The 19,154-nt window shown below is 34.4% G+C and overlaps 1 protein-coding gene across 4 annotated transcripts in view; it reads right to left on the reverse strand.

Moving 5' to 3' along the window:
- Positions 1-19,154, reverse strand: part of eng (endoglin) — an 80,819-nt gene that overhangs the window by 14,963 nt on the left and 46,702 nt on the right. For all 4 annotated transcript variants that reach the window (XR_012355587.1, XR_012355586.1, XM_073839968.1 and 1 more), the window contains exon 4: positions 4,183-4,299. Coding sequence is in view for 2 of the 4 variants with exons in the window: in XM_073839968.1 (XP_073696069.1) it covers positions 4,183-4,299 (117 nt within the window). In the remaining 2 variants the exon portion in view is untranslated. The remainder of the gene's footprint in view (positions 1-4,182; positions 4,300-19,154) is intronic.

The raw sequence follows: 19,154 nt of genomic DNA on the forward strand, positions 1-19,154 counted from the left end.
TTGACACCAAGGTCCAAAATCAATATTCACCATGTGAGCAAATGTGAGTAAATAGTCAAAACATTGCATAAAACTGTAGCATAATATATGGAATAAATATTAATTTAGTAATAGTTTTTATTTAAAAGACAATTTTGTTTATTTTTTAATTTAATTAAAAAAAAATAGTAAATTGATCAGGAGTAAATTGATCAAACATCCTGAAAAATAAAATGTATCATGGTTTTAAAAAAAATGGCAGAACAACTGTTTTTAACATTGCTAATAAACAAAAATGTTTCTAAAAGAGCAACTTAGACATTCATGTCATGCTGAAAATCACAGGAATAAGTTACATTTTAACATATTCATGTAGAAAACACTTATTATACATTGTAATATTTCATATTACTGTATTTTTGATCAAATAAATGCAGCCTTGGTGGCAATATTTTAAAGTAATTGTAATTTGGGGCGGAAGGAGACTTGTGTTTAATGAAACATTTAAAAGCAGTGCTGATATGCTCTAAATATATATACAGGTGCATCTCAGTAAATTAGAATGTCATGGAAAAGTGTGTTTCAGTAATTCAACTCAAATTGTGAAACTCGTATATTAAATAAATTAAATGCACACAGACTGAAGTAGTTTAATGCCGCATTCCAGGCAACCCGTAACCCATGTTTTTCCATCCTTCTATCAGTGAAAGTGCACTGGAACGGCAGTCAAACCCGTGACTTCCCACTCCTGAACTCGTACTAGATCGATGTACTCCCAGTTCCGAGTTCTGATGTAATATAGCCCGCGAAACAACGTCAGCCCCTACGGGTGCGGTGTTTATGCAAGTAGTACACGGTGGAAAAAATAGAGCTTAGGACAATATAATGTTGCAATCAAATTAATAATAATATAAAAATAATAATAATTCATAAATGTGCCCAGGCAGTTTGGCTTGACTTGCCTGGAACGCTACAAAGTCGTGAGTCGTGGTTTGAAGTGGTGATTTACCAGTTAAAAAACCTGCCTGGAACGCAGCATAAGTCTTTGGTTCTTTTAATTGTAATGATTTTGTCTCACATTTAACAAACTCACCAATTCTCTCAACAAATTAGAATATGGTGACATGCCAATCAGCTAATCAACTCAAAACACCTGCAAAGGTTTTCTGAGCCTTCAAAATGTTCTCTCAGTTTGGTTCACTAGGCTATCATGGGGAAGACTGCTGATCTGACAGTTATCCAAAAGACAATCATTGACAAAGAGAATCTATGGGGTAATATCAAGAGGAAAATAGAAACAAGAGACCAAAAAATGCAGATGAGCTGAAGGCCACTGTCAAAGCAACCTGGGCTTCCATACCACCTCAGCAGTGCCACAGACTGATCACTTCCATGCCACTCCAAATTGAGGCAGTTATTAAAGCAAAAGGAGCCCCTACCGAGTATTGAGTTTATATACAATAAATGAACATACCTTCCAGAAGGCCAACAATACACTAAAATGTTTCTTTTATTAGTCTTATGAAATATTCTAATTAGTTGATATCGTGAATTGGTGGGATTTTGTTAAATGTGAGCCAAATCATCACAATTAAAAAAAAACAAAGACTTCTTCGGGAATTTACAGCTGGCTCTGATGTCTCTGTAGTGGGTTAAATATGAGGTATAATTTGTTTTGGGTAAATCTAACAGGCAGTCTTTGGTCTCATTAATCTATTATTTGTTCCAGAGCAAATTATTTTGGCAAAATCTCATCATGTTTAGGGGTGAGCGGGGCACAACCTAACACGGGGTTAATTGTAACACACGTGGTTCAAATATTTCCACACATGCTAGCATAACCAAATTTACGATATTTACTAGTTGCCATAGGAACACTATGTAGAGAAAAAAAGAGCGCCAAAAATTCAAAAGCATTTTTAAGATATCGCTGAATATTTATTTTGCCATAGTATTCATTTAAAATTAGACAAATCTGCTGTTATTTTAATCTCCAATTTGTTATTTATCAGTTTATTAATTCTTGGCAAACCAGCAGAAGACACTAACCTGTTTTAAACTCCGGTCGCGCAGATGAGGAACGTTGTAACACTGTGTGACAATATGCCCCGCTGTTATTAAACTATGCTATTCTATGACATTAGCGATGCAATTTACACTACTTACTTCTAAGGATTTTGATAAGAAACCACAAGAAACAGGTGAATAAAGGCTGACAATCAATGTTTAATGTTCAGATGTTATTATTTCAACAAACGTAAAGCATTTTGGCTCGTTTATGTGTGTCCTGTTTTATGAGAGCTGTGTGTGGAGGGAGGGGAGTGTTTTTCTGAATGTCTAAATGTGTTTCACTTATTTGTCCACATTGTTTTGAACTACTGTACAGCTGTGTGTTGCGATCAGGGCCGTTCAAAGCATTGTTGCGAGGTGTCCATTGTCAAACTCCAAAATTAGATTATTTTTATTTAAAAAAAAAACGTCATTACTTCATTTGAAAAAGTTAAAATGTATTTTACTGACAAATTATTTTAGTTTGTTGTGTATATTTTTTTCATTCGATCAGATAACATTTTAAGCTGCCATATGGTCGTGTTACAACGTGCCCTTCAGATGTTACAATGTACCCCACCTACGGGGCATGTTGTCACGTTTCACTTCCTTTCTTTTGAGGTAAATAACGAAAAACGTATACACTGTAAATATGAAACAAAGCGACATATTTGTACTAGACAAGTGTAAAAATAATGTGGATAAAAATTTTACTCTGAACCCCAAGTGGATTTACATAAACCGCGAAATTCAAAAAGTGTTAGGTTGTGCCCCGCTCTCCCCTACATTAATTCAATGCTATATGTCAGAGCGTTGCCTGTGTAATTTTGACTGAATTGCCTAGCAACTTTTATTATGGCTGTTGTGTTTATTCAATATTATTATTCAGTAAATAATATTTTATATAAATAACAGTAGCATTTAAAAGTGTTTCGTATTAAGAAATGTTCGTGATGGTAATTTTAGTTACATTGTTCCGCCTTCAGACTTTTATACTGAAAAATTGAAAAAAGGTATTTTTAGTTTCAACAACAGCTTAACACAGCTAACAAATGCACTGAACAGCGCTGTTATCAGAAATCACCTTTAACAGATGATATTAACGATATTAACATTATGACAAAGAAAATGCTTTCCTCAGCAGACATTCAAACTACACTGAATATGAAGAATGAATGCTGTTTCAGATGCAGTTAATCACGATCGCTCAGACCACCACTCTCTCATAAAACTCTACATAATACAGTGATCTTTTAAAACAGTAATACAATAAGTTTTCAATGAAGCAACTCAATGTTTGTTAATTCTAAAGTTATGTTTTTGAGTTGAAATGGAGGCTTGGACTCAGCTGTTTAACTGTCAAAAGCATATGTTTGTCTCTGCCTGTTGAGTTGTTTCAGAGACACTGAGCGAAAAAGTTGTGATGGATTCAGACTGGTTTTGCAAATGGTCAGTGTTTCTCTGCCTGGCCTGACCACATCTCATTGATAAGAGCACTCAAGAACAACAGATGCTGTTTCTCCAGACTCAAGACATTGCGTGTCTCCCCCAGGCCATCAGATTCTCCCATCATAACACACTGCATTTTTAATATCTCGCAGTCTGGCTCATGATTCAGTCACATTTGGGGTGGAGCTGAATTTCCCCACCTTGCAAGGAAATAAACGTTCGCTCCCTTTCGCTTTGCACTGTAATTCCAATGCGCATTGTTCCACAACAATCTAATACAGGTTAACAAGGTTCAGCGGTGGAAAGAACAAATTGAAGAAAACAAATCGTGGAGCAGCACCGCTTGTGTCAGACTGGGTTGTTTCGTTTCGAGAGCTCTGGCACATCCATATTCGACACTAGTTAAGTCTGTTTGCAAATTCTCATGGGGTCACGGGCTAAACAAACAAGGTTAATTGCCTCTCAAAACGGAGCTGAAAGTGTGCAGCTGTAGCTGCTTTTATTGTCAGACACCTGCCAACGGCTCCCACGCGACACACCATTTGTTCCACTGTTAAAAATAAAGATGTGGATGCAAGTGTCTTTGTGCTGGCAGCTCGTCAACAAATGTAGATCTGGATGCATCCTTTTCATGAACAACGTGTTATTTTTTATTGAACTCTGGCGGGAATTACAAATGAAAACACTGATTGCGTTGGTACTTACGTAGATGTTCACTGCAGGATTGTCTAGAAGCAGGGCGGTGTGTGCGCTGCTGGAGGTGATGATCACCACCGATGGGTTTGCTGCAGTTAAGTTGAAATTGAATATCGAGTGTTTTTCCTGTGAAAATATAAAAAAACGGACGTTTTTGAAGTTAATGTTGAAGCCCATTTGGTAAAAATTTTTCTTTCTGCCAAAATATTTTTTGAAACATTTGCAAATAGGATTTATGTTTTAAACAGCACAGTATATCTTCTAAATTAAAAATAGCATTTGTTTATAGCTTTGAATATATAATACGCAAATATGTAAAATGAGAGATGCACCAATATGAAATGTCTTTACCGTTAATTGGTAAAGATTAAAATTAGTAAAAATTGGTAAATACCGTTAATTTGGATTATCTAAAAAAAAAAAAAAACTACAAATAAAAGAAAAAAAAAACCTCTCCCAACGACTATACAAGTAATCTTCTCATTTATTACGTTACAGCTTAAAATGAACAACAAAACTATTATATTCAATGCTATTTATTTTTAGATATAATAATCAAATACTTGTAAATATATGTAAAGCCTACAACTCAATTGCATAAGGTAGTTTTGATAAGGTAGCTTGTCTTCATGACAGATTTATTCATACATACACAATTAACTGCTAACTAACAAACTGAACACTGGATAACTTTTCTGAGGTAATTGTTCACAAGCTGTTTTATTTGATGTCTCACTTTTGGTTGAAACGCTGATTGAGCTGATTGATATGAGACATGATACATCAGGCTGTACAGTATCTTTTAACATAGTCTCTGATGTTCAATTTTGTTTATTTCACAGTAACTTTTATCATAGTAGAAGAGACTCATGCTGCTTGAACTAAAGCTGCTACAGCGATCTGTCACACCACACTTAAAAGCATCAAAACGGCATTGTTTGGTTGAATTTTGTAATAAAATGTACAGGATTTGAAAGCTGAGACCGTATCAGAAGTAATAAAGCACAAAGCTCTTTGTGATAATTGGATTGGAGTTGCAAATGGCAACCCTGGCTTCAACTACAGGTTTATAGGGTCAATAGAACCCATGTTAATGGTGCTGTGTTAACATGTTGCTATTATTGCTTTAACTTGGACAGTCCTAAATTCAACACAAGAAACATTTTCTTGATGCAACTTGCTGTGTTGCATTGGGTGATTGTAAATAGGAAAGTATTCTTGTGTTACTGTGGGAGCATCACTCAAACTACAGCCACAGAGAAAAGCACAATTCATCGATTCAGTCCTTGTCCAGGGACTGTCACATTTCACAATTTTCTCATCTGACACACACGATTCAGTTCATGCAGCTCTTTCTTAACAAGCTGATGATCAGGATCGGGTGTGTAAATAAGGAAGACGTAGAGAATACGCAGAGCGGTGGGTTTGAGATCTGCTGGCATACAGCAGCATATAGCTGGAGTAAATGAGACACAATCTGATCCAGGCGGCAGAAATTCCCACAGGCACTTTTCCTGTGATTAGGAAGCCCAGAAATCACGCACCATAAACATTTGTGCTGCTCTGGCAGTGCCGTTGTTGTTTTGCAGACATACAGACGCGTTAAAGTGTTTAGTGGAAGTCCAGCTGCTGGTCCAGCCCGCGTTTTACCTCATGCTTCCTGCTTTATTGCGTTAGCAGTTACAGTTTACAACTGAACTAAAGTTGTGCCCAAATGTTGCCCTTTACAGTATGCATTTATACTTTAACATCTAATATATACATTTTATATGGTTATTTTGTCACCCAGTATCGGAGTCTCCACTACATTAGTAAAGCTGCAAGTTTAGAGTCTTAAGTGTCAAATATTTGACACTGTTTTTTTTTTTTTCTGATAAATAAGTGGATAATTGAGATTTAAAGTACTTTTAAAATGTACAATGTTTAGTCAGGGTTTTATGCTCAAATTTAAGACTTTGTAAGACCTTTTTTAAGACCTGCACAAATAAATTACCATATGAGCGGGGTAGGGCAATGTTTATAGTAACATTAAACTGTAAAATGACTGTAAAAAGCATGATTTACAGTTCAGATACAAGTTTTCACAACAACAAAAAGATTTAGAAAATTATAGACCTTACATTTTAGCCTTTAAACCATTATTAAGATAATGGATGAGTCAAAATGAATAATGACATTAATTTAAATAATTATTATCAATAAATTAAATTATTATATTATTATCATTTTTATAATGCTTTATCTTCCTATTGATGCACCAGTTCACATTTAAGAGCGTTGCGTGTTTGCAGGATAAAAACATAGGGGGATTTTCACATTGGTCTGAATGAAATCAACAGGCTTATTGAAAATCCACATTCATTCTCTGCCAGCAGGTGGCGCTTTTGGAATGGCTGAAATATAATCATCTTTTGAAGTTTAATTGTCACATTAAGTCATATCGCAATGTTGGTGTTTCCGTCCCCAAATTTAAGACCTCTTGAAACCATAATTATTACTTTCTTGTACAATTTAAGACTTTTTATGGCCTTAAATTTGATACAACTAAACGTAAGACTTTTTAAATCTTAAGGACTTAAAGTTAGTGTGATCAAAACTACAAAACAGCATAGGATAGTTCCTTAGTGTGTAAATTGAGACTGGCTTTAGGTTTTTATCAGGCAAGTTTTAACCCTATCTTTACTGTATTATTTTTTTAAATATTTTTCAAGGCCTCTAAATGATCAACACGAGCAAAAAGTTGTGGTTAAACCTGTCCAACACAATCTACTACATGCCATCTCTCATCTGATTGATATTTCTGCTTAGTTTGAGTCTCTGAATGAGGTTATAAACAGAGAAGCATTACAATAAACCAATATTGTTGACAAAAATATAACAAAAACTATGCTGCAAGGTATCAATGATGCACAATCGATGTTTCTAGGAGAAGAAAAATGCAGAGTTCTTTATATGTTGGACACGTTTGAATTAATATATACATATATTTTTTTCAAAACACTGAAAATTTCATATTTGACAATGACATATTTGTATTATTTTGCATCCTGGTGAGTAATTTGGAATAGAATTAAGAATACTTTTTTAAATTGGCAAACAGGATGGAAAATTCTAATTAGAATTTAATGAAGCAGAATTAAAATGAAATGACATGGAAAACTTAACTGATGCAATGTAGTTTTAATTAATATAGCTTATGGGCTATTTCCTGAAACTTTAGATGATTAATCAGTGATTGAACAGACATTTTCAATAAACGTATATGTAGGGCTGGGTATCGTTCCAAAATGTTCGATACCGATACCGATACCGATACCGATACCCTGAATTCGATACCGGTTCCGAACGATACTTTTTTCGATACTTTTATTTTAAGAAATGTATTTTAACAAGGTTACTTTTTCAGGATGTTTGTGACACTTTCACATCAGGCTTATCTCTAAGACCAATAAACAAAGGAACAAAAGCACAAAATGAACAAAGTGTAGTTAAGACAATATATCAGTGAATGTTTTTTTTAATAAAGTTCAAACAGTTTTAACTCAATCAGATTTAAGTATTTGTGAGGCTCACTGCTGCTTAAAGGTTTAGTTCAACCCAAAATTTAAATTCTGTCATTAATTATCTACAAATGAAGATATTTTGGATTTCTGAATCTCCCATAGATAAATCTTTGAATAAAGTTATTTTTGTTTACTTTGCACACAGAAGTATTCTCGCAGCTTCATATAATTATGATTGAACCACTTATATCACATTGACTTATTTTGACTATGTTTTTGGTTCCTTTCTGTGCATTGAAAATGCATATCCAGTAAATATAGGAGGATCAGAAAGATCTTGGATTAAATCCAAATGATCTTCATTTGTGTTCTGAAGATAAACAAAGGTCTTATGGGTTTGGAACAACATTAGGGTGAGTTTATAATGACAGAATTTTCATTTTTTTGGTGAACTAACCTTTTAAGATCACCTGAAATCACTCTTCAGAAAAAGTAGCATGTAAGACAGATATTGATTCTTCATGGTAAATTTTGATTGCCAATGTTTTACAAGCAAATGGGCTGATTCTGAAAGCCTTTTTAATATATTTAGTTTACACCTTAAGCAAGGGACAAGAATGAATGATAATATGAGTACATGAACAAGATGTTTATTTTCTCTATTATAGGTACAGCCATTTAAATTAGAGGCAACCACTGCATTTAGATTAAAATCTAAATAAATGACAAAATATATTATAAATAACAAAAAATAAACGACACAGTTCTTTCTTAGTCGTATAGACAATAAATGCAACCATAATCAAAATAGGCTACTCTTTCAAAATTCAAAGTGCAAACAGAGACCGAATCTTCAAGCATGATACAGAGCTATTAATAGACAACTAATTTGTCAGCCCACATACTAATAACAGCCTCAATATTTTATGAAGCCTAATTTGCGCGCATTGGGGAGTCGTTCTCTAAACGTGGGGTATTAAAATTGCTTTAAATGCGTGTGCGCTTCTTACTTTTGGTTTCGTTTCAACGATCCCGCGAAACTCGGCGGTGATGAGCGTGCATTCTACAATACAAGAGATTACTTTAACAAAACCTTTTGAAAGTCAGAGGACACAAACGGGATTTTGAAAAGCGTGTCCTCAGTGAAAATTATGCCCCTGCGTGAGTGCAACTCTGCCGCTGAGTTATCGTTTTATGTGAATGTATGTCGCGTTGTACCTATACTGAGACTATATTGAGACTGAGGCGCCAGAATTGTATCCGACAGAATGTGTCTGGTGTTTTCTCATATTTGACGTGTTGCCAGTCTTGGACGCGATAACCTTTTTACAAATATTGCATCACACGCTGTTGCCGTCAATATTGGCATAATGTAGCAATACTTTTGATCGCTTATACATCGTTTGCGTTAAATTTATGTTATGCTTTAAAGTACAGTGTACATTACAGCCTCACATTTGACAAGCTCTGGGCGAGTGGGCGTAACCGCCGTAAACTATTGATTTTCAAGGCAGTCTCGCCACAGCTAATCACCAGCATTTGATCCGGGCACGTTAAAGATACCGCACGTTTTCTAGCTCACTGACGTTGACAAGATTATATCCTTGGGTATCGAAATTTGGTACCGAACGAAAATGATTTTTTCGATACTCGATAGTATCGAGACAATTCGGTCGGTGCTTAAAAAGTATCGAACTCGATACCCAGCCCTACGTATATGTAAACATTTCCTTTCCAAGAAACTATTCACATTTTGTTGGGTGTTAATTGTTTAGACAGTACCGGACTGTTAAATATGTCATAAATCAAACTGTATTCTACATATAATAGATTAAATAAGCATAATTAGTCTAAATGAATGCTGTAATTATTTAGGTTTTGTTGTGTTACACAAATAAAGTGCCTCTGTTTTGTGACTGTGAATTTCTTTGAATTGGAATTAAGTAAATGTCCCCTCTTGTCTAACCAATTCATTTTTTGATGTGTTGCAGTTTTATTTTAGTATCACAGAGAGACTACAGTATATTAATTTGTATTAATATTATTATGTTAGTTTTTATTTTTAGATTTTCCATTTCATTTTAAATGAAAAGTTTTAAAGTTTTAGTGATTTTGTTTTGTGTTTTTGTTGTAGGGTTTTTTTAAGTACTAAAATGAGAAACGTTGCTTTAATTATATTTTTTAAGATTTTTTTTTACAATAACCTTACAAATACTACAATAACCCTAATGTGTCATGAGTCAAGACTTCATGGAGTGCAGCAGGGTTAAGATGAGCTGAAGTGAATCTCAGTACAAGTGACCAAATAAACAGAGATATCGCAGCACATCGAATGCTGCAGGCGCTTCAAAAGGTTTGAGAGAAACTTTCTACAGAAATTCTCTATGATGCCCTCCTGCAGTGAATGTATCGACAAGACCATAAGAGGAGGGCAGCAATGAATGTTTCATGGAGGAATAAACAGAGTAACGAGTGTTCGATGTCTGTACCATCAACATCTGACTCTACCAGACTGAGCCTCTGTCCACTGTGAGCTTTATCACTCCTTAAAAGATTATTTCACCCAAAAAAAAAAAAAAAAGTGTTTGTTTATTCATGGGAACAGATTTGGAGAAATGTAGCATTGCATCACTTGCTCACTAATGGACAAACATGCAGCTTTTGACTTTACAAGACATTAAATGATGGACTGATGTGGATTATTATTACGTTTTTAATCAGCTGTTGGACTCTCAATCTGACGGCACCCATTCACTGCAGAGGATCCATTGGTGAGCAAGTGATGTGATGCTACATTTCTCCAAATCTGATGAAGAAACAAATGCATCTACATCTTGGATGACATTTTCAGCGCATTTTCATTTTTGGCTGAACCCTTCTGTTATTGCACAAACATGCTGTCCAACAAGAATTACAGTAATCCGATCAATCAGATCATGTTAATGCATCCTTAAAACAATATATTTTGAGTTGAACGACTCTCAGATGGTGAAATCCGTGTCCCGGGATTTCAGAGCAACTACTGTGTGAATCTAGAGAAAGAGCTTCCATCTGGAGCATATCAGAAGGCCGAGCCAAACCCGGATCAGATCATACTGGGAGCAAATCTACTCATAATCTCATTTAGACACAATGTCAACACTCCCACCTGGATATTTCCTCATCACTAGAGCAGAGCAAGAGAACACGTATTCATCTACAGTGTCAAAGTTAAAACAACCCAGACGTTTCCTAAAAGTCATTTACAAAGAAGACTAACAACGATCCTAATAACCTTGTTGTTTTGGACCACCTACTTGACCGTCATTAGTAGATCTGCATCAACATGTGTTCTCAGAGCATGCAATAATAAATACCATCTGTGCACAACACCAAGAAACTTTCCAAACATAAAGGCAAGCGTCCAAGGCTTCCTCCAAACACAGAGTTTGAGAAATACTGTGAATTTGCCCAGAACTGCCCCGAAACTAAAAGCAACTGAGAGACCTCACCATGAGACCTACGGCAGTGTTAAAGGAGCTCCAGTCTCCTGACAGAGATGGAGAAACTGTGTATGAAACATCAATAATACACGCTTCATAAATCTGGCCTGTTTGAAAGGGCAACGCAAGAAAAGTCTCTGTTGGGGGGAAAAAAAGAGAAACATTGCATTACAACTGGATCTATCAGTAGAACCCTTGTGGAAAAAGAAGTAGACTTTAGAATACTTTTAAAAGGGCACTTACTACAAAAATTATTATTATTAAATAATTGTTTTTAAGTGCAAACTGAACACATTACATTTGGTCTCTTAATGTATTATAGTTTAAATTGATATTAAATGCAATTAGCTGAACTTTAAATAGTTTTTGACCCACTTAAGTACTTCTTTATATGTAATTTCATAATCTCATTGTCTTTGAAATATGGTTAAAGTACTGCTGAATGTACTGACAAGCATTGATGGTACACTAAAATATACTTTAATGTAATTTCTGTTGAAACTTGTATAATTTAAATATATTTGTAATTACACATTTGTAATGATGAACTTGCAATTCAGTAAATTGAAAATATTTATACGTTAAATTTAACATTGAATAACATATGTTAAAATTATAATTAAATACTTTGCATGTGCTTGTTAGAAAACACATCAAAATAAGAGCACATTTTAATTTGTTTTAATAGCATGATTAGCATGTTGCTAGCATGTTTTTATCATGATTGGCAAGTTGCAAGCATATTTTAGAATTATTAACAATGTGTTATCATGTTGTTAGCATGATTGTAGCATGATTTGCTAGCATGTTTCTAACATCATTAGCAAGTTGCTAGCATGATTCTAACATGATTACTAATTTGCTTGCATATTTCGAACATGATTAACAAGTTGTTAGCATGTTTCGAGCATTATTAGTACATTGTTATGATTAGCAAGTTGCTAGCGTGATTCTAACATGATTACCAATTTGCTAGCACGTTTATAACATGATTAGCATGTTTATAGCATGTTTAACAAGTTGTTAGCATATTTCTAGTATGATGTTAGCATGTTTGTCACATGATTAGTAAGTTGCTAGCATGATTCTAACATGATTACCAATTCCAATTTGTTAACATTATAGCATGGTTAGCATGTTTCTAGCATGATTAGCAAGTTGTTAGCATATTTCTAGCATGATGTTAACATGTTTGTCACATGATTAGTAAGTTGCTAGCATGATTCTAACATGATTACCAATTCCAATTTGTTAGCATTATAGCATTGTTAGCATGTTTCTAGCATGATTAGTAGGTTGCTAGCATGATTAGCATGTTTATAGCATGATTAGTAAGTTGCTAACATGTTTATAGCATGACTAACAAGTTACTAGCATGTTGTTAGCATGATTGGCATGTTGTTAGCGTGATTAGCATAGAAAGTGAAGCTTGCTTGAGGCTCAAGGAATTCTGGGAATTTTATCAGATTAAACTCCAATTTGAATAGGTTTGGTTCATTTGAACAATCCGTCAATGTAAGTCTATGGCATTTTCCCCATTTTTAATCATAGGAAAATCATAAGTCCGATCAGTTAGAAAAGATATAGCAACTCGAGTCAGAACGGTCTGAAAATCTGGGCTGAGTTTGGGACATTTATTTTGACATTATAAGTGCACTTCAGTGTGCATTGAGAAACATGATCATGAAAGTGTCTCTTATTACTGGCCTTATATTCCATTGAGTTATTATCTGAAAGTACAAATTTTGAAAGATACTTTTAATGGTTTTAAGTATACAAGTGCACTTATGTTTCAAAAGAAAAAAGCTGAGATTAGAAAAACCTGCCCACTTCAGCTTGTCTAAAACAAAACCCACAGTACGAGACCTCAGTAGGACCTGAAGTCCTCAGTGACAGAGATGAAGAAACTGTGTGTGAGAGTCCTCAGTGACAGAGATGAAGAAACTGTGTGTGAGGCACCAGCAGCACAAAGACACACACACACTTCATAAACTTGACTGAAACAACACAAGCATCACATTTCAGCTGAAGTTTCCCAACAGCAAGCTGGACACGGTGACCACACGAGACCCTATAGAGGAGGATTGATGAGACCCGCACTGAACCCCAGTGCAACATGTCATGTGTAGCGCAAACCAAACACACGGAGCGCTGAGAACCGTCCTTACAGTGGAGCATGATGGGAGTGTCAAGCCCTGGAGATTCATGAGCGCAGGAAATGATGGGCTAATTACAGCTAAACCCTAAGGGCAAATGTGATGCAATGCACAAAATCACTTCCAACAGAACACCGACCTGCAACACATAGCAGAAGAGACGGGGGAGACAAAAATGAGCTGCAATCAAACCTAGGCTTCTAGTCAGAACAGCATGCAACTCATACTGACAGTTTTATACAAAATTGTATTAAAAATGCAAAAGAACCTGCTTATTTGTGAGATAATAATTGGGTGACACTGATGCGGTATACTACTATTTAAAATTTAAAAATGTTTGCATGCAGTAAGTTGTATGCTAGTATTTAATTTAGAACACAATCTTAGACATAATCAATGGATAACCTGGCAAGTGAATCAAAAATGTCTGTTCAAATGGTCCACATCCAGTTTAATAGTGCCTGGGCAATTAAAAAGCCATTGTTAATATGGCAATTTATTTCCTTACTTTATTGAGTTTAATGTCTGGATGTTTTAAGTGTATTTGTAGAGTATTTAATGGGTTGCATGGACACAAATGTTTTGCAAACAAACAATACTTCTGCGAGAAAATTCAAATGTTTCGTGAACAAACACAATACTTCTGCAACAGACCGCAAACATTTTGTGAATGAACCGTTTTGCTAGAGAAACAAGTGCAATAATTCTGCAAAGGAAAACAAATGCTTTGTGAACCAACAATATTTCTGCAAGAAAAACAAACTTTACTGTTTTACAATTTTTTTTCTTAATTGTCGCAAAAGTTTTGGGATAGAATGCCAAAATTTAGCGAACAAACAATACTTCTTTGACAAAAACAGAATAGATTGTGTTTAATAAACACAATAATTCTGCAAAGGAAAGCAAATGTTTTGCGGACAAACAATATTTCTGCAAGAATAGTTTTACGAAAGAACACAAGAACGCAAATGTTTTGTTAATGATTGCGATGGTTTTGAGAGAAAATGCTAATATTTTGCAAACTTTATACTTCTTCAAGAAAACGCAAATGTTTTGTTAATAATCGCGATAGTTTTGAGAGAGAATGCAAAAATTTTACAAACAAACACAACAAGTCTGCAAAGTTTTGTGAACAAACTATAGTTTTTACGAAAGAACGCAAATGTTTTGTAAGCAAACAACAGTTTTGCTACAGAAACAAATGCAATAATTCTGCAAAGGAAAGCAAATGTTGTGAACAAACATAAATGTTAGCAAACACAATACTTCAAGAAAACACTATTTTTTTCTCAATGATCACGAAATCCTGAAAGTGATTAAAAATTTAAAAAATTGTGTTTGCAAAACATTTGCATCCGTTAAAAAAAAAAAAAATGCATTCTCTTAGTGAAATATTGCTTGTTTGCAAAACATTTGCATTCACTTATAAAACTATTGAATTTGTTCGCAAACAGTTGCGCCCAAAGTGATGTCAAAGGCTGTCGCCGGGCAATACTATTGTCGTTTTTGTATGTATGATTCAGACACAAGTCACGCTGACGGCGTTCCCCTGTAGGGATCCCTAGAGGACGCAGTTTGATGTTCCCTCGAAAGGGAACTGTTTTGTGAACAGTAGTTGTGTAAGAGAACAAATGTTTTGCACAATACTTCTTAGAGAGAACACAATAGTTTTGCGAAAGAACGCAAAAGTTTTATGAACAAACAATACTTTAAGAGAACAATTTTTGGAATGAACGCAATACTTCAAGAGAACGCACATGTATTGTTAAGGAAGGCAACAGTTTTGCAAGAGAACGCAAATGTTTTGCGAAGAAATGCATCCCTTATGTGAGAGAATGCAAATGCAAACAGTTTCTCGGGTGAATGCAATAGTTTTTGTGTGAACAAACTCAATACTTTACGAGAACGCATTTTTTTTTAACAAAGGCAATAGTTTTGCAAGAGAATGCAAAGGTTTTGCATAGAAATGCATCACTTATGAGAAAGAATGCAAATGTTTCTTGGGGAAATACAAAACTTTTGTGAGAAAACAAATGTTTTTTTGCTAACGATTGCAAAAGTTGTGATAAAGTGCTTCAATTTTTGCACAAAAAAATATTGAAAAGCATTTCAACAATTCTTTTAGAGGCTCTGTGGTATCTCAAGTAAGAATATAGGCAAAAAAATTAATCATTAAAGACAAACAATGTGTGCTTTTCCATGACAAGTGGAACTACTGATAGAAGGCTCATGCTGGCTTTCTGATCTTCTAACACTTCAGGGAAACTCCACCTGTTTAAAATCATAATTAAGATAGGCGTGTGGTCAAAGGTGAAGCTTTCAGATCATAATCTGTTGACCTGCCTGTCATCTGTCCTTTCAGCTCCTCGGCGCTCTGTTTGAAGCAGCTATCTGGAGAGGCAAACATTGTTTCTTCATGGCTTTTATTCAATCGATCGGTCGCCGGCGTGCCGCGTTTGCCTGCAGGGTTTTTATGAGGATTCACCCCCCGCTGACCACAGAGGTTCAGAAAGAGCTCAGCACCACGCCGTCCCACTGCTGAGCTAATCAAGCCTCACGGTGGTAAGTCCAGCGGTGTTTTATGTTCAACACACACTCTCTGCTGCGCTCAACTCTCACATGCTGTCATTTGGGAACGGTAGCTGTCGTCAACAAGCCGTTAGGGAGGCGACAACATGTGGCTAATAAAGGACAAACTCTATGTGTGTATGAAGATGCTGGTGCTAAACTGATATAAGAGATAGATGTGTAAGGGTTGTGTTCTATTTGTGGATTCTTATGTTGTGTTCACTTTGTTTCCATAGTTTTCTTCCTATGTTTAGCATCTGTTTCCTTTATTTCCGTTGTTAATTTATGGTTACTTATTGGTTTATTGATTATGTTCACCTGTGTCTTGTTTGGCTCCTCATTAAGCCTTTAGTTTGGTTCTTCTCTTTGTCCCTTTATTGTCTTTGCAAGATTTTACATTAAAATACTGTTAAATTTGCAATTTTTGAAAGTGAAAAATAGCAAGTAATCTTTAGAAAATTGTAAACTGTCACTCTCATAATTATTTTTGTGACACTTCACACTTAAAGGTTTTTCATTTAAAAGTATTATATTTTTTTAATTCAGTTATTTATGTTGGGTTTTACGTTAAATGTTAAATTGTTAAATGCGCATTTATTGCATTATTTTATTGTTGTTTGGGATGTTTTGTGTTTGTGTGTATGACATGCACATATATATATATATATATATATATATATATATATTAGTGGTGGGCATAGATTAATTTTTTTAATCTAGATTAATCTAGATTAAATCTTGAAATTAATCTAGATTAATCTAGATTAAAATGGCTAATTTGAAGGCATTCAGAATATGTGTTCTACCCAAATAATGACTAAAAAGTAAGTCTTTGAGAACGGGTTTCTCAAGCCAGGTGGCGCATTAGACCAGGCGCTCATCTCCTGTTTCCAAAATGCATTACAAACTCCTTGACAAGTGCATTTACAACACAATTAACTATACAAACTTGTGTAACCAAGTACTTCTGCGCAAAATGCTGTACGACATGCGCGTTGCCGTAAAATACACAGGCGCGCGGGTATGGATAGCTTATCTGCGTGCATAGTCTTAAACTGCGTTGCTTTTAGAAGCGTCAATTCAGTTGTTGCATATAGTTTAATGTCTTTATTTCGGGATTATCAAAGTAAATTATAACTCAAATTTGAGATTTTACTGGGGCACAGCAGATTTTCACTGGGGCACGTGCCCCAGTAAAAAGGGTCTAGCAACGCACGCACCTTCCCTGAAGCGGCTTCATAACTGCATCCATGTCTGCGCGTCTCATTTGATGTGGTAATTTCACAGAAGTTGAAGACTCGTTCCCGCCTCCTACAGTGCAATTCGACTAGGTATACGTCATCCGCGCTAAAATATCAAAGTGAAAGTCATCATAGCTTGCGTAGTTTAGACCCAGCTCCCAACCCAACTTTGAGAATAGATTAACGGCGATATTATTTTTATCGCGCGATATGAGTCTCACGTTAACGCAGCACGTTAACGCCGATAACGGCCCACCACTAATATATATATATATATATATATATATATATATATATATATATATGTGTGTGTGTATGTGTGTGTGTGTGTGTGTGTGTGTGTGTATATATAATATATATATATATATATATATATATATAATGTATACACACACACACACACACACACACACATATATATATATATATATATATATATATATATATATGTGTGTGTGTATGTGTGTGTGTGTGTGTGTGTGTGTATATATAATATATATATATATATATATATATAATGTATACACACACACACACACACACACACACACATATATATATATATATATATATATATATATATATATATATATATATATATATATATATATGTATGTGTGTGTGTATGTGTATATGAATATATGTATATGTATTGTGCGAATAAACGCAAATGTTTTAAGAATGAACGTAATAGTTTTGCAAGAGAACACAAATTATTTGTCAGATAACAAATGTTTGCAATCAAATGCAACAGTTTTACAAGAACAAGCAGTATTTTATTGAAAGAACACAAGTTTTTTGAACAAACACAAACTTTTTTTTAGAACGCAAATGTTTTGTTAACAAACAACAGATTTACAGGAGAATGCAAATGTTTTGCAAACAAACTTTTTTTTGAGAGAGAACACGTTTTGCAAATACAATACTTCTGTGAGAGAACGCAAATGTTTTGTTAACAAACACAATAGTTTTGCGAGGGACCTCAAATGTTTTGATAGAGAATGTAAATGTTTGCAAAACAACGATATTTATTTGAGAGAATGCACATTTTTGTGAACAAACGCAACGCTTCTGTGAGAAAATGCAAATATTTTGTCAACAAATGCACTAGTTTTACAAGAGAACGCAATACTTCTGTGAGAGAATGCAAGTGTTTTGTGACTGAACTCAATAGTTTTGCAAGAAAACACGTTTTGCTAGAGAATGCAAATGTTTTGCAAACAAACAATATTTCATTCAGAGAACGCAAACATTTTGAAAGACAGCGCAATAGCTTTTTCAACGAACTCAAAATTTTTGTGAACGACCGCAATAGTTTTGTGAGAGAATGCAAATATTTTGCCAAACAAATAATATTTATTTTAGAGAGTGCTTTTTTTTGTGAGAGAATGCAAATTTTGTGAACAGACAAAGTAATTCTGTGAGAAATGCAAATCTTTTAACAAATACACTAGTTTTACAAGAGAATGCAAATGCTTTGCAAACACAATATTTTTTGAGAGAATGCAAATGTTTTGCAAACAACTGCAATACTTTTGTGAGCGAACTCAGTAGTTTTACAGGAGAACATAAATGTTTGCAAACAAACACTATTTATTTGAGAGAACGCATTTGTTTTGTGAAAGAATGCAAATGTTTTGTTGACAAATGCACTAGTTTTATAAGAGAACATGTCACATGTTTTGTGAAGAAATAATCATACTAATATTCACCATGTGTCTTTCTCATTACAATGTGTTTTTTTTTTTTTAATGGCTGTCAGATTTAAACTAATTCAGTAGGATGGTATATTAATATCATAACAGTTAATCAATTATTTTTAATGTAAATTTAAGTTTCTAAATTTAAGTTAAGTTTTAAGATATCTAAAACCTAAAATGTTTCTGTCATATTGTTTACGATAAAGTTCAACCGCAGCTGCTGTTTATTATTTATATATATATATATATATATATATATTATATATATATATATATATATATATATATATATAATTTTTTTTTCTCCATTGTTGTGACAGTGATGTTTGAC

This window comes from Garra rufa, chromosome 5 (genome assembly GCF_049309525.1).
Source record: "Garra rufa chromosome 5, GarRuf1.0, whole genome shotgun sequence".
Lineage (NCBI taxonomy): Eukaryota > Metazoa > Chordata > Actinopteri > Cypriniformes > Cyprinidae > Garra > Garra rufa.